Source organism: Sceloporus occidentalis, unplaced genomic scaffold (assembly GCF_023333645.1).
Source record: "Sceloporus occidentalis isolate IW3139 unplaced genomic scaffold, rSceOcc1.0.p SCAF_5, whole genome shotgun sequence".
Classification (NCBI taxonomy): Eukaryota; Metazoa; Chordata; class Lepidosauria; order Squamata; family Phrynosomatidae; genus Sceloporus; species Sceloporus occidentalis.
In genome coordinates this window covers 155,678,180-155,701,812 of record NW_028316985.1, presented here as the reverse complement: position 1 = coordinate 155,701,812, position 23,633 = coordinate 155,678,180, and the positions used below count along the sequence as shown (strand labels likewise).

The 23,633-nt window shown below is 38.8% G+C and overlaps 1 protein-coding gene across 2 annotated transcripts in view; it reads right to left on the bottom strand.

The window, feature by feature from the left end:
- Window positions 1-23,633, bottom strand: part of TRPC3 (transient receptor potential cation channel subfamily C member 3) — a 64,715-nt gene continuing 41,082 nt past the window's right edge. Inside the window, exons 6-12 of one of the 2 annotated variants that reach the window (XM_089525860.1) lie at window positions 22,793-23,026; window positions 22,118-22,382; window positions 18,728-18,923; window positions 12,850-13,059; window positions 9,600-9,683; window positions 7,006-7,081; window positions 1-1,704 (exon numbers count right to left, since the gene is read on the bottom strand). In XM_089525860.1, coding sequence (XP_089381986.1) covers window positions 1,562-1,704; window positions 7,006-7,081; window positions 9,600-9,683; window positions 12,850-13,059; window positions 18,728-18,923; window positions 22,118-22,382; window positions 22,793-23,026 — 1,208 coding nt within the window. In that variant the 3' untranslated portion in view covers window positions 1-1,561. The remainder of the gene's footprint in view (window positions 1,705-7,005; window positions 7,082-9,599; window positions 9,684-12,849; window positions 13,060-18,727; window positions 18,924-22,117; window positions 22,383-22,792; window positions 23,027-23,633) is intronic. The other variant, XM_089525861.1, reaches the window with a different exon arrangement.

The window sequence follows — 23,633 nt, the reverse complement described above, 5'->3', positions numbered from 1 at the left end:
TAAAGTAGGAATATTTTATTTAACAGAAAAGCATCAGAGGCATTATTTAGAACAATGTAACAAAATATTAGCCCTGCATAGTATCTTAAATTTTAAAAAATTATCTTCACCACATGAAAATGTATGTTTCAACAGTTCACATTAGTTAGAAGTTTAAAAAAAACAAATTACTCTCTATTCTAAAAGTAAATATGATGCAAACTATAATATATGCAGGTAACTGTAAAAGCATTATTAATATTATAGTCACATTTTATTTTCACTGTTAAACATTCAGTTGCCCATGCCATGGCTTTTTTTGTTGTTGTTGTTCAGTAAGAAAGCTGATAAATAAGGGGATGTGATCCAGTGAAAGTTAAGCACTTTAAAGATCTCAGTTTTATAAACCATGTTAAGGAATGAGAGGATTAATTAAAAGGGGGTGGGGGGTGGGGGGGTGAGGGGATTGCTTCTAAATTAACATGCATAATATTAAGCTGTGGGCTTCCGTGTATTGGATCCAGACTGGGTCATACTTACAGCAGACGTCTTGAAATCAAGGACATTTAAATTAATCACAACTCATTTCTTGTATTGATTTTAAAATATCTGCTCTAAGTATAACTATCTAAATCCAGCCTATTGGGAAAGGCCATGTCTTTAAAATCAGAAGGAATTAAACTTGTTTAACTTTGGCTGGAACGTTTCAAGTACTCTTTCAAGGAGTTGGCTGAACTTTATTTAATACATTCCAAAGAACTGTGTTCACACCAACATGATGGAGGATAGATACACAATACAATCCTAAACATTTTTACTCTTTAGCAAGCGGGTTTAGGATTCCAGCCTTACTCTACAGGAGGGTGGGCAACTATGACCCACCAGAAGTTTTTAGCATACAACTTCCATCAGCTCTAGCCAGCATAGGACTTCATCACGTGAAGAATTTATCTTAATTTCTAATGAAAAGAAAGTGGGGCCAGAACATATTCATGTGAATTCGCTACTTCAGCGAATTTATGTGAATGCGAATTGCATTCAAACTGGCTTCCCATTGCCAGAAAATAACATGCCATTGCCCGAATTTGCGTGTGGTAGTCTATCACGCAATAACGTTAAATGCCATGATTGCATTCGGATTGCCATTGGATTATACTTCCAATTTCCCTTGTCTGATAACGTCCACAGTCAATGGTGAAGATTAAGTTTACTTCAGTCAAAAAACATCTGGAGAGCCATACATTCTCCATCCCTGGTCTACAATGATTTTTCTTTGTTCAGTGCAAAGAATATTCATTTTATTCAGAAAACTATTAGTAAAGTAAGACTGTTTAGATACAGTTGTACCATATTAAATAAATGCAAAATATGTTTCCTTCATACATTAAATAAACAGAGCATTTTTTGCATGTAAATTCATAAAATTGGCTAAGACTGTATTTCAAACAAAGCTGTACATAAAGTTATTTAGTGCTAAAAATCTATGATTTATTTTTCAAGTATAAGTCACTCAGAAATATTATTGCCAATACTTGTGCTGTGGTCAAAATCCAGGGATTAAATCAAAATGTGTCATTTGAACTCATTCACATCGTGAAATATTTGGATTGAGTTTCTCACTGAGTTTATGTATAAGAATTGCCAGCTCCTCTGTTGCCTGAGACTTGTCTTCCAGGAGTTCATAGCGGAGACTGGAAATATCTTGTTTTATTTCCTTTAATTCACCTGTGTAAGTAACAAAAATAAAGTTACTGACAGAATATTTGAAGTACTGTATATGCTTAGCACTCCTATTAAAGTCACTGGAAATTGTGCTTAGATTTGGTGAGATCAATCTAAAATAGGGAAATTTTAATGGAATACCTGGCTGTAATAACTAATCATTTACATTTTCTGATTTTATGATTCTAACCTATCTGCTAATTATCAGAATTTTTCCCCTATGTTAACATATACAAATCAAAGCTCAACCCTGATGATTTTGAAATCCAGCATTTTATATAGATTTTTTTCCCAATGCTGATTTTATATAAGCAATTGAATAGGTTAATCCTATATGCAGTGGAATTCTATGTATGTTTACTGAACAGCAAGTCCTACTGAATATAGGGAGTCTTACTACTAGGTCAGTGTCCTTACATTTCAGTTGAAAAAGTGCTAAATGAAATGCATTTTAAATACCAATATGTTTAATGTGGATGGTGACACTAATATTTTTAGCATTTTCAGTACTGTGATACCACTTCAGAACCACTGGCTAATCCTGACAGCAGTACTGAGACTGTGGAGATTATCGCACTGGGTTCTGAGAACGTTCTCATGCCGTGATGAGAACGGAACGCATTTGAGTATACCGCACGTATGTGTTCCAATCGGGTTCTCAGAACGCTTAAATGTGTTCCAAATGTGTTCCAGGAGGGTACAGATATGAATGTGTTCCCAGAGAGCTGAAACGTGATGAGAACGTTCCAACAGAAGTGTGTGCGATATTCTTATCTGTTCTCAAATCCGTTCTCTCATTCCTCCGTCTCCTGATTGGCTGAAAGAATGACAGGCAGGGAGGGAGGCAGGCAGGCGAGCGACTGCAGTGAGGGAAGGTGTGTGTGTGTGAGGGGGGAAAGAAGGAGGGAGGGAAGGGAGGAAAGTTGGGACAAGTGAGAGAAGAGGAAAGAAGGGAAAGAGAGAGAAAGAGAGAGGGAAACAGGGGGGCCAGAACAGAGAGCAAGAGGGAGAGGGTCTGGCTGCTTCTGCGGGGGCCTCTAGTGTCATGTCCAGTGGGGCTCCTGTGCTGTCACAATGCAGGAGGCAGGGATGCCCAGGACCTTCTCCTCCTTCCCTCCAGAAGGGAACCCACAAAAGCTCCTCTGTTTGGAGCACCACAGAAAAGCAAGCAAACAACTCCCAGAATTCCATAGCAAAGAGCCAGACAAGAGTTAAAGCGGGGAGGGAAGCTCAGAACCTGAAGGCACACATTACATGCACACACACAGGAGGAAATGGGATGACAGCAGAGGACTCTTCTTTTCTAACCGGTTTAAAGAGCTGCAATGGCTGCAGGGGCTCTCCCCTTGGTCCAGTCCCCTCCCTTTCCCTCCGCTTGAAGGGACCTCCGTGGAGCTCCCTTAAAGCCCAGGCTGCCAAGGAGGGGACTCTGCCCCTGGCCCATCAAGTTACATAAGTTTTATCCTATTTTCTTCAAACATATGCCAGCATATGAAGCCCCAGCGTTTTATAGGGGCTTGCCTTCCTTCCCTCCCAAGAGAATCCTCAGACTCCCTTCGGAGGGAAGACAAGAGGGGAGGGGGGGATGCTTGCCTTCCTTTCCTCCCAAGAGAATCTTCGGAGGGAAGACTTCTCAGTGAGGCTGAGAAGCACTCTCCCAGCCAGAGTCCCTAGGCTTACTGAAATCCCCCACCTCCCTTCCCCATAGAAATCAATCCAAAAACTGAGTTTAAAAGGAGCAGAGGCAAGCCCTTTGGGTCTGCATCTGGGAGAGATTTTAAACTCCGTTTTTGGATTGATTTCTATGGGGAAAGAGGGGAGAGGGAGAGATGGCAGGACATCCCCATAGCCAAGCAACCTCTGCCTCCCCAGATGAAGACCCATAGGGCTCTCTGCTCTTTAAGCTCCGTTTTTGGATTGATTTCTATGGGGAAAGAGGGGAGAGGGAGAGATGGCAGGACATCCCCATAGCCAAGCAAGCTCTGCCTCCTCAGATGAAGACCCATAGGGCTCTCTGCTCTTTAAGCTCCGTTTTTGGATTGATTTCTATGGGGAAAGAGGGGAGAGGGAAAGATGGCAGGACATCCCCATAGCCAAGCAACCTCTGCCTCCTCAGATGAAGACCCATAGGGCTCACTGCTCTTTAAGCTCCGTTTTTGGATTGATTTCTATGGGGAAAGAGGGGAGAGGGAGAGATGGCAGGACATCCCCATAGCCAAGCAAGCTCTGCCTCCTCAGATGAAGACCCATAGGGCTCTCTGCTCTTTAAGCTCCGTTTTTGGATTGATTTCTATGGGGAAAGAGGGGAGAGGGAGAGATGGCAGGACATCCCCATAGCCACGCAAGCTCTGCCTCCTCAGATGAAGACCCATAGGGCTCACTGCTCTTTAAGCTCCGTTTTTGGATTGATTTCTATGGGGAAAGAGGGGAGAGGGAGAGATGGCAGGACATCCCCATAGCCAAGCAAGCTCTGCCTCCTCAGATGAAGACCCATAGGGCTCTCTGCTCTTTAAGCTCCGTTTTTGGATTGATTTCTATGGGGAAAGAGGGGAGAGGGAAAGATGGCAGGACATCCCCATAGCCAAGCAAGCTCTGCCTCCTCAGATGAAGACCCATAGGGCTCACTGCTCTTTAAGCTCCGTTTTTGGATTGATTTCTATGGGGAAAGAGGGGAGAGGGAAAGATGGCAGGACATCCCCATAGCCAAGCAAGCTCTGCCTCCTCAGATGAAGACCCATAGGGCTCTCTGCTCTTTAAGCTCCGTTTTTGGATTGATTTCTATGGGGAAAGAGGGGAGAGGGAGAGATGGCAGGACATCCCCATAGCCAAGCAAGCTCTGCCTCCTCAGATGAAGACCCATAGGGCTCACTGCTCTTTAAGCTCCGTTTTTGGATTGATTTCTATGGGGAAAGAGGGGAGAGGGAGAGATGGCAGGACATCCCCATAGCCAAGCAACCTCTGCCTCCTCAGATGAAGACCCATAGGGCTCACTGCTCTTTAAGCTCCGTTTTTGGATTGATTTCTATGGGGAAAGAGGGGAGAGGGAGAGATGGCAGGACATCCCCATAGCCAAGCAAGCTCTGCCTCCTCAGATGAAGACCCATAGGGCTCTCTGCTCTTTAAGCTCCGTTTTTGGATTGATTTCTATGGGGAAAGAGGGGAGAGGGAGAGATGGCAGGACATCCCCATAGCCAAGCAAGCTCTGCCTCCTCAGATGAAGACCCATAGGGCTCTCTGCTCTTTAAGCTCCGTTTTTGGATTGATTTCTATGGGGAAAGAGGGGAGAGGGAGAGATGGCAGGACATCCCCATAGCCAAGCAAGCTCTGCCTCCTCAGATGAAGACCCATAGGGCTCACTGCTCTTTAAGCTCCGTTTTTGGATTGATTTCTATGGGGAAAGAGGGGAGAGGGAGAGATGGCAGGACATCCCCATAGCCAAGCAAGCTCTGCCTCCTCAGATGAAGACCCATAGGGCTCTCTGCTCTTTAAGCTCCGTTTTTGGATTGATTTCTATGGGGAAAGAGGGGAGAGGGAGAGATGGCAGGACATCCCCATAGCCAAGCAAGCTCTGCCTCCTCAGATGAAGACCCATAGGGCTCACTGCTCTTTAAGCTCCGTTTTTGGATTGATTCCTATGGGGAAAGAGGGGAGAGGGAGAGATGGCAGGACATCCCCATAGCCAAGCAACCTCTGCCTCCTCAGATGAAGACCCATAGGGCTCACTGCTCTTTAAGCTCCGTTTTTGGATTGATTCCTATGGGGAAAGAGGGGAGAGGGAGAGATGGCAGGACATCCCCATAGCCAAGCAACCTCTGCCTCCTCAGATGAAGACCCATAGGGCTCTCTGCTCTTTTTTAACCTCCGTTTTTGGATTGATTCCTATGGGGAAGGGAGGTGAGGGATTTCAGTAAGCCAAGCCTCCCTTTTTCCTCTTTCCTGGGAGCAGCGCCTCTCCCGAGCCGTCCAACCTCTGAGTGGCGACGTCATCAGAACACAGCCCACAAAACGTAATACAGCAAACCGTTCTGAGAACGGTTTCGCTGTGCGGTAAAATGCAGTTCTGATCACGTTCTGATCATGTTCTAGTTTACTAATGCAGTAATATCTGTTTTAGGAATGTTCTCATCACGTGATGATAGGAACGTTCTCAGAACGCAGTGCGATAATCTCCTGTGTGACATGGAAAAGATGAAGAAATGCAGGGTTACACAAATAAAAGAAGATCAAAATTCAAGCGTCTCACCTTCTGGTCAGTTTTCATATATAGCAATGGCTAATGAGGCATTTCAGAATTGATTGAAACTAATGTAATTGGCCAATTTTTGACAAGTTTCATATTTAGAAAGGACTTTTTGTGGATTTCACAAAATGTGTGCCAAAACAAACCTTTTTAAAAAAATGAAATATAAAATGTTTATAGTTTTCTAGGCTTAGCAACAGCATATACCAATGCTACATCCTTAAGTTTTCTTTTGTTTTGTTCTTGTTCTTTTATTGTACTATGCCGGTGTTATGAAATGTTACCTTGAATGGATTTTAAAATTTAATTAAAAATAAATGAGAAAAAGAGAAAAATAATTGATCACTTTATTTCCTTTATTTGCACAAATTTTCCATACCTTATAGCAAGTCACCTTGGTATATTTAGGTCATTACATTTCTTACTATCAGCTAGTTTTATAAGTGATTTCAATTCATATTGATGTTTCTAAAGGTTACTGAAAATGGTTTTGTCTCTAATTAAAAAATATAGCAGATCTATGTTTAGCTCTATACAGATAGTTGTCAGCATTCACAAGCAACTATTATCCTTCATAATTTTAATGTAGTTCATAGGATTTTATACATACGCATAGACATGCCTAACTAAGTGATTTTATGCTCAAGATGGTTTGTAACATGTTCTGCTACAGTTGATTTTTCTGGATGACCCAGTCTGCAGTGTCTCTCATGTTCCTTGATTTGTGTTTGCACACTGTTTGGTGGTTGTGTATCTACCTATACAGGTGTGTACCATAATGGTTTCAACTTTCTGAAAAGATTTGCAATCAAATAAATTGATACTGTTTTACAACTAGATACGACTCTCTATTTGCAATCTCAATAAACCACATTTTTTGGTTGTGCCCACTGGACTTGAACTGTGTAAGAGGGCCATAATCTGCCATGTCAAATGACAAGATGGAGCCCTCCCCTTCATCAATACTTAGTGCTACAATATCCCTTTGTATTAATGTACTCGTACTATGGTAGCATTTAGAATCTGTTGTACCAATAAATTGCTAAATCTACAGCAGTTCTTACCCTCATTGACTTCATCATTTTCTTTGTCCACTTGTGCTTTCAGAACATAACGTTTTATAAGTCTCTTCATAATTTGCTGTTGGATACAAAAACACTGGCTCATTAGTTGATCGCTCTGACAACCCATGGGTACAATCTCTTAACATGTGGCAGCAACTACTTCAGTGTAAAGATAATCAAAATGTACCTTCCAGCAATGATTCCCTTGGAAGCAACCATTCATGTCAACATAAATATTTCCTCACCATATTTATTTATTGCCTTCTTAAATTGCATGAGACAAATTCTTGGAGAAGAAGGTAATAAATGGCTTTAGTCATCATGGCAACTAAAACACCAAGAATTCCCCACCCAAAGCCAGACTGCTTGGTGAATTCTCAGTTTTCTAGTCCCCAGAAGTAACACTTCCTACCTCTGCTCAGAATTCCAGTTTCTGCAAAAGGTGAATCAGAGGGTGTTTGTGTGTTCAAGTCCTGCATATAGACTTTCCATGGCCACATGGCTGACCATTGCAGGAAATGGAAGCAGAATGCTTGTCTAAGCATTCCCTCAAGACTTTCATATGTGCAATAAGAAATGAGGGTTAGCAAGATAAGCCCCCTTCACCACAAGATGTCAGCAAAGTGTTTTTTTTAAAGAATTCCACTTTGTTATTTATAAAAAGTGAGAGAAGTTCCTACTTCAAATAAAATCATTCCCTCTAATTACAAAAGACCCCTCTGTCAAGAGAAAAATGAAACACTAAAGGGTAAAAACAAAGATATCAGCATGATCACAGAGAAAGACAGTGTGTGTTGGTGAAAACGCACCCAGTTTTGACCTGGCCTGGCAGGGCTTTGCAAGGCAAGGCAAGAGTTATGGAACTGCAACAGAACAATAACTCTGAAAAAGCCAGATGATGAGGTTCAGCAATGGCACAGGAGTGTGTGTGAACTAACTCATATAACAAATTGTGTGAAGCACAAGGATAGGGCATATAGAACCACAGTTCATATATAACACTCCCAATATTTTAAACCTTGTTATATAGGTGGGGATTGCTCACTTCTTCTCCTCAGTCCTTCCCCTCTAAAGAGATTCCCATGCACCACCAGCCCTAAGGTTTTGTGTTATTTCAGCGCCAACCTCAACCAAAGTTAAAGCAAATCAGGATCCCTCTTAATTATGAAAACAGTGTCAAATTTGGGTTTTATATCTACGTTAAGAAGAACCCCAGACAAAGACTAGTAGAAGAAATCCGAGCCAAAGGAGAGTAGCAGTATTTCATTTCGTGGTGTTTTTATGATGTGATCTACTGCTTCTAAAACAGCTGTTTCTTAAATGTTGGTTTTGCTTTTCACTTGTATTTTTTTCCTTATTTTCTAAGCTAAAACTTCTGTTGGGGGTCAACAGAAACCATGGCTTAAACAGGTAAACTCAGTGACAAGAAAGAATAGTCTTCAGTTATTTCCTAATCTGCAGGTTCACGAACAGGTACAATTATTTTGCTCCTCTCTCTCATATATAATATGTCTCAAGGTCAGTCTTGCAGCAAGAGTAAAATGGAGAAGAGAGAATGAGAGGGAGACAGAAGGCATGGGAACATTTTTTATATCCCTGTATCAGAATAATGTGCTTGTGTTTATTTATGCAGATTGGTATTTACATTATTCATGCTTCATCTTTTTCTCGCTGACTTTCTTGAGATCTACTGTATCATATTCTGACCTTTTGTCTGAATATTTTTCAGTAGTTCAGCACTAACTGGTGTTTTAAACAAAAACTACAAAACAACAACAGCAACAAAAATGTTTCATTTTGTTGCTAGAACCAACGATTCTTTAAAGTTATAGTATTGTACTGTTTCTAAAGAAGGTCAAAAGCACATAAGGTTTTGTTGTTGAATTCATTCCATGATGCATTTGGTATTTCTGTAGTTCTAAAAATTTATAAAACGTGATCCTAAACAAACCTACTTATGAACCAGATTAAATCATTTAATGAATTGATTAAACATTCATAAACGAATGAAACATAATCTTGAAACTGTCCCGAATTGAAACTACAGTCATCCCTCCATATTTATGGCTTTGATATTTGCGGATTTGATTATTCACGGATTTAATTAATATGTTCTCTCTAAGACTGTCTAGGTCCTCCAGTGCAACTCTGTGGTCAACTTTAACTAAAAGTTGCACTGAAAGACCATTTGTAGCTGCTCCAGTGCCATTCTATGGTCAGTGTATGTTGGACATTGACCACAGAGTTGCACTGAAGGACCTAGAGATTCCTAGAGAGGTGTCCTCTCAGATAAAAACAGTGTTTTTGTTATTTGCAGTTTTTCCATATTCACGGGGGTCTTGTTCCCCTAACCCTTGCAAATATGGAGGGACAACTGTAGTTTAGAAATTTGCACAAAAGGAACAATCACAAACAAATAGGGAAAATTAACACAGGAATAGCTTTTCCTTCCTGCAACCCCTATACTCAAAAATTAACAGATGTCACAAAAACTTCTTTTTGCATACTGTGACAGCCCTATATAGTAATAGCATGAAAACTCAGAGTGTATTCATATAATCAGAAATGCATGAGCTGCTCAGGTAACTACTTACCTGATAGCGTGTTGGCTGATTGAGAATGCTATTAAAGCTGTGTGATTCAAAAACTCTTGAGTTGGATTGAGAAAAGAGGTTTAGCTAAGAAAGAATAAATCTAAATTAGAATATCTTCCATGGAATTTGCAACTATAATCTGCCATCACTTGAATGTATGTTTTCAGTATAAAATTCTGGAAGAAACAAGTTCAGCTTTGATTTTACAACTACTTATGAATATACTTCACTCTCAATTTGAAGGAGGGAAAGAATATGTATGTTTTAGCTATTCCTGAACCAGAATTATGAAGCATAATCAGTTAACATTTCAGCAAATTGAAGACTAGCTTGCACTGTCCAACAATTCCCATATGCAGAATTTGTGACAGGCTAAAGGACTGTGGAAGTAAGTAGTATTTATAATACAGTATTGAAATAAATGAATATTGCAAAAAAGTGAAACTAGATTGTCAGAAGAGCTTGTTGCTGTCACTCCTCCACAAAAGCAGAAAAGCTCCTTGGTATTAATGTATATATTCAACTCCTTAATATGGAAAGAGGTCAACAGATGTGAGGAGCTCACAAAGGGCAAAGATGACACTGCAACAAAGGATGAAAACAGACACAATATAAAAGACTAAAGACAAATATAACATAATAAGAGAACTTGTGACACATTCCTCAGCCCTTTTCTTATACAAAAAGGGAACAGATATATGTGTGTATGTAGGCCTGTAATACACACAAACACACACGCACACACGTTTTTATTCTCACTCACATGATGGTTTAATATTTCTCTTTTTCCAGCAAAAAGGCCAAACATTGCTAAGAAGTAAACGAGGAACATTTTCCCTTGAAAAATATATGCAAAAATGTGTTTAGAATAAAGACCAACCTATGCAGCTGATGCCTTTTGTGTTGTTACGTCTTACTGTTGGTTTCAATTTTTCATCATTTTTATGAGCTGTGTGTTCAAACATTTACTACTTAATTAGCAGGCATGAAAGTTGCTCACCCATATATCAAATACATGGAGTAGTATTCAAAGCCATCACTCCCAACTTTGAATATTCAGCTGAACATATAAAATGAGATTGTACACATGTTCAACATGTGAACATCGGGGAATGTACTGCCAACCCAAGAGCCAACATGGTGTAATGGTTTGAGCACTGGACTATGACTCTCAAGAACAGGGCTCAAATCCCTGCTTGACCATGGAAAACCACTGGGTGACTCTGGGCAAGTCACACTCTCTTAGCTTCAGGAGATGGCAATGGCAAATCCCCTCTGCATAAATCTTGCCAAGAAAACCCTATGATAGGTTTTCCTTAGTGTCGCCGTAGGTCAGAAATGACTTGAAGGCACACAACCATAGTTGTCAACATCCTCTGCATATATTCATTCTAGAGGGAAATGATAGAAAAGGCCCAAGCATACCTGAGCATCTAATGCTAATTCACATATGAGTTTTGCCTCCTCCATCTACCATATGGACTCACCAGGTTTTTTTTTTAAGTGCCATCTGTACAATTATTTGTTCATTGTCTTAATTTTAAGGAAGATTTTTAACAGTGCAACATATTTACAGAGACTGGAAAATTGGTTTTATTAGAGCATACATCTCAAATATATATATATTTGAACTTAGTGGGGATATCCCCCCCCCCCCAATTGGGCTTACTACTATAGCAATGTTTTATGTCTTTCTTTTTCCAAAAATAGTTGGCTGAAGTAATATTATGGCAGCCTGTCCATAGCTTCACCCACAATGAAGTACACCAGCAGTAGAGAAGCCTGTCCAACCTACCTGCAGGGTCAACCCATGACATTTTGCTCTTGACACAAGTGACAAAAAAGAGAGTTTCCTCTTCATTCTAGAACTGGCAGTTGGTTCATACTCACCTGTTAGCTGCGTACTTCACAAGAGAGGAATGGTCAAGGAATCCAGGAGGAATGTCTAGGGATTGCCCCTATTTATCACTAGTCTCTGCCACCTGGGACATATGCCTCACTTTGGCAAATGGTAAGGCCAGCCCTGCCTACTTCATATAATAAAGTCATAACACTGCCTGAGAAAAGCCCTGGTCATATATTAATCTCTCACATAATTAGAATCATGTGAGAGAAAACAGAAATAAATGTGCTAGCTTCACCTCCATCATCCTGATTCTCCTCCCGACATAAAGGGGCTACATCAGGGAAAACGTGACCGCAGGTCCTCTGTTATAGAGGAGAGACCTCTCTTTGTAGGGCTGCCATAGGACAGTCTTCTATTGAAAGTGTCCTCTGTTTGAAAGGCTGACCAGTCCAAGCTGCTTTAAAGATACCATAAAGAGAGAGCTCCGAAACCCTGAAATTTCCCATCAACAGTTAGCACCTGGACAGCAGATTCTGCAGACACAGAGTTCACCTGGCTACAGTATTACCTATTTGGATGAGATGCATTATAATCCTGTTTAAATTATAAAAATATTACTTAAATTATTAAAAAAAACATTTCCAATTTTTCATCTGTACCAATGCAAATCAGTGTCCTGATTTGCCTTTCTTTTGTTAATGTAAAAGTGGCCACTCTAATCAAGAAGCCACATGTGTAGATTTCCCATGCAATTTACAAATCTGGCTCTCTGCTGCACACATTCCATTTCATGGACAGTTATGATGATAGGAAGTGGGTTGGATGGGAACATGCAACTCCTTACCCTCTTTATATGCAGAATGCAGTTTAAGGAATTATAGAGGGTCCTCTTGCCACAGTCCCTGTAGGCCTGAGAAGGGATGTGGGAACCTCTGCAAACCAGATTCTGGCCCTCTTCCAGTGGGATTAGATCCATGGGCTGGAAGTTCCCCCTTCCAATTTAGAGTTTATTGGAAAATAGAATTATGTGTATATTTCGGGTTTCTACACATCATTCATCCACCTAAAATCAGTGGTTCCCAAACTGTGGTCTTCCAGGTGTTTTGGACTTCATCTCCCAAAATTCCTGACTGTCAGCTAAACTTGTTGGGGCTTATGGGAATTGAAGTCCAAAACACTTGGAAGACCAAAGTTTGGGAACTACTGACCTAAATGAAATTTGATAGATGTAAATGTTTTGGTTATCTTAATATTCCAGCACTATATTATCACACAACCTGATGAACAACACATATTTCATGAATACAAACAATTACTTCACTTTCAATAATAATAATAGTAATAATAATCTAAGATTGAAAAGGGAAATTTTAATGAAACATATAGAGTCTCTTTTTTACTTACCCTGGATTTTGAATTGCTTATTCCCATTTCCATATCTTTTTGGAGCCTTTTCCTCCTGCATGTAAATAATTTAATGATTCTCATGAAGAAATAAATAAAAGACTTGGGACTTGGTACAAGACTAAATGGAGGTGGCAAGGTTTTTCCATCATCGAAGTATGACAACCAGAGCTTAGAGCGAGCAAATTTCCATTCCACATCACTATCATCCTGGGTAAGAAACAGAGAAAGGTCCATTCTTCTTTCAGAGATCCAGACTATGTACTGCTTGTCTTTTCTATAACCAAAACATGGGGAATACTCTTGGTATTAAATATTTGTTTTCTGCCAACATGTCATAAATCTGTCAGCCAAGATATAAAGATCTTTACAGAGATGCACTGAAAATAATGGTATTTACTTTCAAATAACAGCATGATCCACAGAGGCTCCATATTTGTAGAATTCACTCCCCACCATGATTCACATAAGTCCAGTCATAATTATTTTTAAATGAAATGTTGAAGTCTTTTTTTACAATCTGCATTCTACTATTTGCTGTCTTCAACAGTCTTAGCACTGTTAAAATATCCATGGACACTTCTAAAATGAAAATAATGGCTTGAGGATTTCAACTCCCAGAGTTTAGAAATCAGTCTGTATAGGATTGTAAACTGTTTTTTTTTCTACTGTCCTCGTATTACTTTTCTGCTTTTCAATTACTCTTTTTAAATCTGTTTTTTGTTTTGTATTTCCAATAGGAGAAAGCAGTTTATGGCTGGCATCCCATGATTTCTTAATGCACACCTATGAATTTAGCAGTTCCAGAGGGGTATGTTACACCTTTCCTTTGAACAACCTGCATCCATGCAATTATACAAACTGCTTCTGAAAGTTCCTGCTATCTCAAAAATGTAGCATGGTCAATATTTCACATTTCAGTATGTTCCCATATTCACAGAAATCAGAGGAACCTAAACTGGGGATAGTATCAAGTTCAGCACTAGAAAACTTCACTGTTTGAAATTTATGAGCACAGTACTTAGCTGTAAGACTGTTAATTAGGCCTGGGGACCCTCAGGTTCAAATTCCCCATCATTCATGAATCTCAAATAGAAAGCTATAGAACAGTCAATCTCTCTGCCCTCTTAACCTACCTCACAGGTTTGTTGTAAGGATAAAGTGGGGATAGAAGCCTCATATATTAATTTACCTGGGAGCAAATGCCATTAAATTCAGTAGGGAATATTTCAGAGTAGACTTAATCTTTGTTAAAACTTTTCAGAATCTCCCAGTATATTTCCCTTGTGCATATATAACATTTTTAATGTTCTGAGTCTTACCAATGAAAGCTCTGAAGTGTTTGTAAGGATCAAACATTCCCGCAGCTTCTTTACATGCAAAAAATGCTATTTTTTATTAGACTGTGCTTTGAATGTAAACATACAGAATTAACTGATTCGATTCTTTAATGCCATGGTTTGCAGGCCTGTCAAATCCAGAATAAAAAGCTTTCTAGTAGATGAAATGTGGTAATTTGAATATATATATATATATATATATATATATATATGTTAAAGTTCTAGGCACTAGCCCATTTTGATTATCTGCCACTCCTACTGTACTGATGTTAAGTGCAGTCTTGGATACTTTAGTACAAATACTAGCGTTCCTAATATGTATCTAAATTTAGGTTCAAGATGTATAAGGTAAGAAGGGGGGAAATGATTATATGGCATTCTCAACAATTAATTTTTGTAATCTTGATAACACAGTTTTGCCATGCAGTTTAGTTATTACAACACTCTCAAACTCTACTTTTTGTCACTCTTACCAAACATCAATCTAAGTAGGAACTTAGGAAGATAGTGCTCAGGGAGCAGAACTTGGAAAAGTTATTATTTTTTTATAACTCCCAGAATCTTGCATCCATTCTAGCAGTGTTAAAAGCCAAAGGTAAAAAAATATTTGTGATTAAAAAAAAAACCCAGTATATTTTAGGTCAAAGCGCTTACTGACATTAATGAAATCCGGCGAGAATTATTCTATCCTTTTAGAAATGCAGGGGAGGTGGGACAGGACAGAAAACCATGTACAAAAGCTGAGAAACCATCAAACAATGGTAACATGGAAAGGGATAGCATCTGAAGAGGGCCACAAAAGCTAGATTCAGTTCTGAAGTCCCCAACCCTGATTTAAGGCATCAGTTATGTCAATTTGATCCTCCAGATATCACAGATAACATACAAGAATAAATTATGGTATCGTAAAATGTATCTGTGAAAAAAGAGAGAAAATTAACTTGCCTAGATTGTTTTAAATTGACTAATGTTGTTTTATTGTCTACATTCTGCTAAGAAATCATTTTATACAAGACATAAATTATTAAATAAAATTATATCAGGTATCTAGAAAAACTAGACTTTAAGGGGCTGACAAAATACTTTGTTCTTGTTTTTAGTACCTCATTGTTTTTCATATTAATGTAATGAGGGCGCAGAGCCCTGGTGACATACCAAAGACTAGTGTATCTATGGAATATGGTATGATTATTTAGAACAATCACAGAATTAATTACTGGTACATAGGGTTGAAGAGTCTATATCAGTGCAACAAATTTCCCAATTGTTAGGGCTCAGTTCACAATTACTTACTCAGTTCAGACAAAATTATATTTCATGACATCTATTCAGTTTTGCACATTTATTAGTTATTTTTTTAAAAAGTGAAAAGATCAGATGGTTGATCTGAGTATTATTTTTTAATACAGAGATTGCATCAAGGCACTGAAATTAATGCCACTGTTTCTGTCTATTAGACACTGGCAGACCATAATGCAGGGGTGAACCTCGCTCCCGAGTACAAAAGATAAAGTGATGAGATGATAGCTCCTCTTATCCCTCCCACCTTTCATTTTCAATCATCCTCATGTATGACTGAGTTATAGTTTTCCTTCTTCAGTATCTTTTCTTCTAGAGGAACGGTGCGTCTTATCCAAGTCCCATATATAGCAGGATTCCTATGTGACCAATCCATCCTGGTCAGATTAAATCCAGATTCTAGGCATTCTACCTGGAACCTGTTAGGGCTATTGGCTGACTTATAGTCCAAATTTTCATTTTTAAAAAGTAAGTCTCTAGCGTTTCTGGAAGTGTAAATAAGAGTGCAGAAAAGGACCCTCTAGTCCTGGAGGGATGGGTGCCTGAACAGGGACCCAGATGGACAGTGGGTGCAGGCTTTTGTACAGCTCAGTCTCAGCACAGTTCCTGTGCAATCAGCAGTTGACAGCACAACTCTGTCTGCCACTGTGGCTGTGGCCTAGTCTACTCACATTGTGGTGGAAATATTCCTTGTTGAAATAAAAAAACTATAGAAAGATGGAGTCACCTTTGTCAGCCAGAGAGATGGTTTTTGAAATAAAGGCTTGGAGTTTAGAAAACTAGAGCAAAGGAATAAGGAGTGCGTCTTGACCTGGATGGAAGCTGGCACCAGTAAAAAGACATAACATAAACTACTGAGATAAGGACATTCAGAAGCAAGGTTAGGAGGAAAGCCACTGAATTCCTACAGGAGGGGGTAAGGAGTGATGATGCAGTTTTAATGTATGCATGTATTTCTGTTCTGATTGTAAGAATTCTGTATGTTTAAATTGTAATTAGCCAATCAGGTGTATTGAAGAAGCTTCTTTGTCTTGAATAATATAAAAAGAGCCATTTTGTCTTGTTCGGGGTTCTCAGCTTTTGGAACTTGAATTCCACTGAGTTCATTGTTTTCCTTTGTCGACAATTGGAAATAAACTTATGGATTTTCAATTACTAGGTCCTCTTGCCAATCCTTGCTCTGTCAGTCCTAGAAATTTAAGTTTCCTGAAATTTCTGTTACAACATATGAAAGCTCATGCTGCCAACTTCATTTTTTCAGATAGTCTCCAAGGTGCTACAATATCTCTCTACATGATGATGATGATGATGATGGATATCCAAATGCACCTGAGGAAGTAGACTTTAGTCTATGAAAGCTCCTGCTGCCAGCTTCTTTCTTTCAGTTAGTCTCAAAGGGGCCACAAGATCTCTCTACTTATTTGTATACTGAGAGATGATTAAAATTCTTTTATTTTTATTTTTTTATATTTTATTGCCTTGCTGTTTAGACTAGGAAAGCTCATGCAGCCAACTTGTAAAGCTGCTTTGGTCAGTCACAAACCGTGTTGCTAATTTCAGGGATTTTTCTCACTGCCCAACCAGTTTAATTATTGAATTTTCCTGAGCAGAAGAATAAGAAAACCTCCAATTCCAAAATCTCCAACTGAGCCTTACTTCAGCAACAAACACCTTTCTAAACTCTGGTGTGCTCCTGCACTCACTCCAGTGCTATACACACAGTTCCCAATATGTCTTCCCATTCTGACTTTATGACTATGGAGTTGTTTACATTGACCAAAAGATTGACCTCACCTCATAGTTTCCTGGCTCGCAACAACCCCCACAGCAACCCATTAATATCATATACTAGCAAACATAGCAAGGTGACATCAGGCCTAACCAGCCAATTTTCCCAGTGTAGCTCACAAACTGTCTCCTCCAATCCCCCATTGCAGATCTCTGCACAAATGCGAGAGTGAATGATTGTGGGGAGAGCGAATGCACATGCTCTATTCACTGAAATAAAAACAAAGAGGGTGCAATGCTGATTGGGTGGTTGGGGAGACTAGGGTGTGGGGAAAAGTAAAAGGAGTAAAAACAAGGAGAGAGGAACAGAGAGGGGGTAACCCAATCTAGCCCCTCACCACTGACCTAGACTGGAGTGGAAAACTGAAGCCCTTCAGCTATAACTCCCTGCATCCCTCAGTATTAGCAACACTGTCTAGGGCTAATGGACTTGCATTCCATTTCCAACATCCGGACAGCTTCAACAGCCCACTCCAGTCTAGATCAACACAGCAAAATTTAGTTCTTTCTGCAAAAAGCACATCAGCTCTGCCACAGCATCTTAATGGAACACTCCTTTAATATCTATAAAGCAATTAGCATGCATGTATAATCTGTCCAGATTGATTGCCTGCGTTGTCCTATGCACTCCACTTTTCTCCAGCTAGGTCACGTAGAGAGTGTCTGAGCCATAAATCATTTTTAACTATGTCTACAAAACAGCAAGAATTAGATTGCCATATATTAAATGGTTGCAGAACAGACATAGTTTAATAATCCCATCAAAGTACTCCAAAATGTCAGCTACTGCAAAATGTGGTAACTCAGTGTTTGCCAGGAGTACATATGAACACCATATTACTCCAATCCTGGATCAACTTCACTGGTTGCTAGTTTTAACTGTATTTTAACTCTACCACCTGGATTTTATTTATGATTATCTTTTTGGGCTTATAGTTTTATGATATGAAGGTTTTAATGGGACTTTTATTTTATATCACACTAAGTGCAATTGATAAAAAGAATTAAATATTTAAAGCTACAAAATTCACACAGCAAGAATAAAAAAGGAAAACAAAAATTAGAATATATTTTTAAACTTTAAATGTGACAATTATTGTGCTGAGTTTATGAGTACTATATAATAAAGTGCTATATGCTATGACAATTTTGATTAACAGAGTAATTACAAAGACTGAAAAGAGCCATAATTATTAATCAAGTTGTGGTGTCTTAAATTTAGTTTATACAATTTTGCAATAGTTTGTACAAATAGATTGTCACAACCACAGCAAATAATATATATTCAGGTTCAAACACAGTTCAGAAGATGAAATCAGACAGAGGTTTGTCTAATTTGTCTCTGAATTTCTTCAATGATCCAACCTATTATTTTATGATAAGATGTACAACCATAAAGAAAGTAGAACTTTTTAAAGGGCCAAAATAAAGTTGAACATATTGAGACCTACCTCAATTTCTTGGTATGAACTGTTGATCATGGCAATCAACATGTTGAGTAAAACCACAACCATTGTTACATTGTATATTCCATACAACACATAGCCAATATTCTCGATGAATTTATGATCATATTTGAGGACAACTGATGTGACCTCCGATAAACCAAATATTGACCAAAATAAGGTCTTAAAACTTTCTTCAACTCTGCATAGAAGAATAAAGCATTAATGAATTCAAATACAAATGTTTTCTATGGTAATTAGATTATTTGAAAATCAAAACAAGATGAGCACGACATAACATGTTTTCACAGAGAGATTTATTCCCCTGTGCCTTTTTGCATATTGTCAATTATGTTTGTATATAGCAAACTGCATTAACAGAATTACATTTGAGAAAGTTATATATATATTGCCATTCTTGTGTCCTTATATGCCACTTGTAGCTTAAATTTACTGAGAAAAAAGGCAACATCTCAAGAGCTATTTACTAGAATGTATGGATGTTTTCTTTCTTCTAGCAATTTTCCTGCTATTGCTTTATAAGAAACACAGCTATTACTTTACAAGAAATGAGCATGTACAGCCCCAACTGAATGGCTATGGGACCATACAGAAGCCATACAGGGTTCACACTCTGACCAAATTTCCATTTATAATGCTCCAGCCAAGGGAAAGCAGAGGGAAGGGATTTTTGCTGATTCCCATCTTCTTTTATGGCCTCCTAGAATGATCTCCTATGATGTTTCAAACGGTCTTCCAATCCTCTGAAGAAGATCTAGCTTTGGTAGGGAGATTAGAAAACTGCAAGAGGAGGGGTGAATCCACAATGATGTGCCTCTTCCATATTCTACCACCAAAAATGTTTTGCTGGATTAGAAGTCTTGCAAAGAGAAGAGCTCTTCAATCCATGAAAGGCAGAGCTTAGATCCAATTCAGAATGACGAGGGCTCAAGAGTCCATTAATTTTGATGGGCTTAAATTGTGCATAACTCTGCCAGTGTGCTTGAAAAATAGTAAGGGACTGGAACACACTAGATGACATTGTCATCTCAAAGAAAAGCTAGTCATACTATTGTCATTGCTGTTGTTGATGATATTTGCATAAGTTCTTCATTATGAATACAACTCATCAAGCCAAAATGGAGATGATTCAAGAAGATGGAAATCAAAATGGGAGCCCAAATGGCTTGGAAATGAAAATAAAATCAGAACACAAAGAAAAGAAGGGAAAAGTGAGAAAGAAGGAAGACAAGAACAAAGAGAATGCAGATGTACTCTCCTCAGGTTAAACGAAAAGAGAACGCAACCAACAAGCACTATGGATTGCTTCTTCATTCTTGGAGTTATGGATACTAAACCCTTGTATTGCTCTCTTCCACTGTTTATATCCCAGGTTGTAATACTGGCTTACTGTTTATAAAAATCTTTCCTTGCAGATTTAGCTTTGTTGCAGCTAACTTGATGGAAGAGGAGTCTAAGAGGAGTCCGTTTTTAAAGCATCATAAAGTTGAGGCATAGTGCCTTTGGCGATACCTATCACACAACACTGTCTCCTTCTTATCACTGCCCTGTCCTCCAAGAGTGACTAGCTTTCACCTTTGCCACTGATGGGGAAAACCCATCAATAAATTCCCAGTCACACTGGTATAACACTACTCCTCAAGTTTGGCAGATTACTCCTGTGGTAGCTCCAGGATTGGGCAGCCATGTGAGTCAGTGTCCTCCCTTCCCTGCCCTTTCCTTTTGCTATTCCAGAACTGCCTGTTGTTGTTGTTTACTTTTTTTTTCTTTTTTCTTTTTTCTTTTTTCTTTTTTTTTTTTTTGCTTTTCTCTTTGTTAAACTGCATCACTATAACTCTGAAACTGCATTTAAAAAACCTCACATACACATACAAATGAAAGGCACGTAGGAAGGCAGTGTTAAGGACAAGGGTGGAAGAAAGAATGAGGGGCTAGCAATGGCCCAGTCACACTATCAAACAGAGATGTGATAGGGAGTGCTCCCAAACTGGTATGTATGCACTTCCTTTCATTAATGCAGTCATGGCGAGAATGGAGGTCTTGTCATAAAGTCCTAACATCGATGTTATTTTCTATGGGTCTATACATTTAAAAAAAAGGTTGACTTTATTGTTCTTTGTACAGCTGTGGAACAGTATAAATCCTGTTGGCCTCTGTTATTAAAAAAAATGATGGGCCGATATATTTATGTTGTTTGCATTGCTAATTTTGTATACTGAATCACATTTCTCACAAGAGTCATTTTCTGTCCTAAACAGTTTATAAAAATCCCAAACAAATAATAATAAAAACAGGAAACAAATGTGATGCTTACTAACAAGCTGCCATAGAAGCATAGAACTTTTAAAAAGGAGGAATAGAAAGTAGCATCACCTATGAAGACTAAATTATGTGAACATCATCCTAAGGACATCATCCAAGTATTGTATGGAAACAGCATGTATCCTTACATGTTGAAGCAATGGAACATGTAGATGACCACAAATCCAATGCTAAATAGTAGATAAAAGCAAGCTAATCTGTAATTCAGAAGTGACATTAAGGAAATTATTGGATTAGCTTCGCTGCCGGAATAGATCTGGGATGTATGTAACCTGGGCTTCTCCAGACTTGTCCTGAATCTTTTCAAGAACAGGAAAATATGCAAGAGAAGCCCGGGCTGCAAACTGCCCGGCGATGGGTGAATGTTATATAATCCTCCTTAAAGTTACATCCCAGGTCTATCCCGGCAGCGCAGCTAATACAGTTAGCAATAATCTCCTAAGAGTCTGCAAACTTTCTGGACCCAAAAAAAGATCCCTGTAGTGTGAACAAATGTGTTATCAAATGATACACGTTCATCACTCAATACATACCATATCAGCTAATGATATGCTGTGTGTGTGAAGCAGCCATTACAAAGCAAAACTGATGCCTAAGGTTTTATGTACTCACATCTCACTTAAGAAGCCTTCCCCAACCTGGTGCTCTCCAGAAATACTGGCACCTCAATTCTCACCATCTTTAGCCAGCATGGCTACTGTCCAACTTAGTTCTTACATGTTCAAAATGTGGAGAACAAAAGTTTAGAAAAGGCTGATCTGATACAACTACCTTTACAGTAGAGTTAGTTGATAGTTGCCACTGAAAGAGACAACAGGTGAACTGTAATCTCCATGGGCACCAGCCCGTTTTTGTTTTGTTTTTTGTTTTTTTCCTAATGTAAATGTGTAATGCACTATGGTCTAAATCAGTCCCAAAGAACTAAGTGATCTCTCACCAAGATGTGCAAGCAGGTGTAAACCAATGTTTGCTGCAAACCTCCAGCTGACTGCATCAAATAATGGAGTTCAGGGTTATGCTCTTCTTATTGCATAAACATAACTTGTTACTTACGTAGTAAAAGCAGCATTTACTTTGGCTCCAAGATAGTAGGAGTAGAGTATGAACATCCCAATCATAAATGCAAGAAACACCATAATAAAAAGGACCATAAACTTGAAAATGTCTTTCACAGTCCTTCCAAGTGAAATCTGCAGTGGACCAAAACTCTCATTTGCAGGCAGGATATAAGCAATTCGAGAGAAGCTAAGCACAACAGCTATTGCATAAAGGCCTTCTGATATGATCTGTGGATCAGATGGAAGCCATTTATCTCGAGCTGGAAGAAATGACATTAATGAGAAACTCCTTTTTTAAAAGCCCATTTTTCACTGTGCTTTAAAAAAACAAAATGGCAGTTAGATGTGTATATATCTTTATGAAGACAAATAATTAGGTAACTAAATAGGTTGGCTTTTTTTAGTAACTCATCTTCACCTATATTCTGAGCAATGTTTTCTACACACCACTGAACTAACTGTTAGTTGTCTCCTTTGCAGACTCCAGTTACACCAATTAATACTTGGTATAAAAATGCATTGCTTTCAGTATTTTTTCACATATTTAAAGATCACACTGCCTTCTGTACATTACAATGGTGTAATGAAAAACAACACTGTGCCAAAACTTCAGGCACAAGAAGAGTAAACAATTAAAAAAAAAGAAACAATGCAGCTTCTTTGAACTTACCGTAAGTAAAATATTCTATGTCTGGTGGAAGTGTGACTACAGAGAGGCTTGATTCTTGAATGTTGTTGTCCACATACTGCTGTGCTTTTGTAGCCTGCAGGAATGCTAATAGCCTGGCTGTGAAAGCTGCAATGAAAATAGATAACATCCCAAAATCGAGAACATTCCACAGCTGCAAAATATATTCCCGAGGTCCTTCTAGCCAGAGCTCCTTGCACTCAGACCACATCATACCTGGAAAAAAGAAGTACAATAAAAACACAGTAAAAATATTATTAAGACAGAAGTAATTTCCAAGGTGGTAGCCATGTTAGACTGTTGCAGCAAAAAGATGTCACAAGAAAGACTCTTGTGACACCTTGAAAATTAACAGGTTTTACTAGGTGTAAACTTTCATCAGCTACAGCCCCCTTCTTCATATGAATGAAGTGGGAATATTGACTGAGCATCTGATGAAGCAGGTAACAGTCCACAATACCTTATGCCAAATAAAACTGGTTAGTCTTTAAGATACCACAACACTACTGTTGGGAATACAGTATAATAAGCATTTACACAGGAGTAAGAGCCCGTACAGACAGGTCAAAATAAAACTGCTTCAGGTCACTTTGGAGATATGCTGTTTAAATGATGCATGCATCCTAAGAGGTCAGAAGCCACAGCTTTGGTGCAGCTTCTGACCTCTTAAGATGTGTGTGTCGTTTATACAGCATACCTCAAAAAGTGACCTGAAGCAGCTTTATTTTGGCCTGTCTGTATGTGCCCAATTGTCAGACAGGTAACTAAAGTACTGTATAAGCAAGAATAATTGAGATCTCTGTCAGACTGCAGTATGTCACAT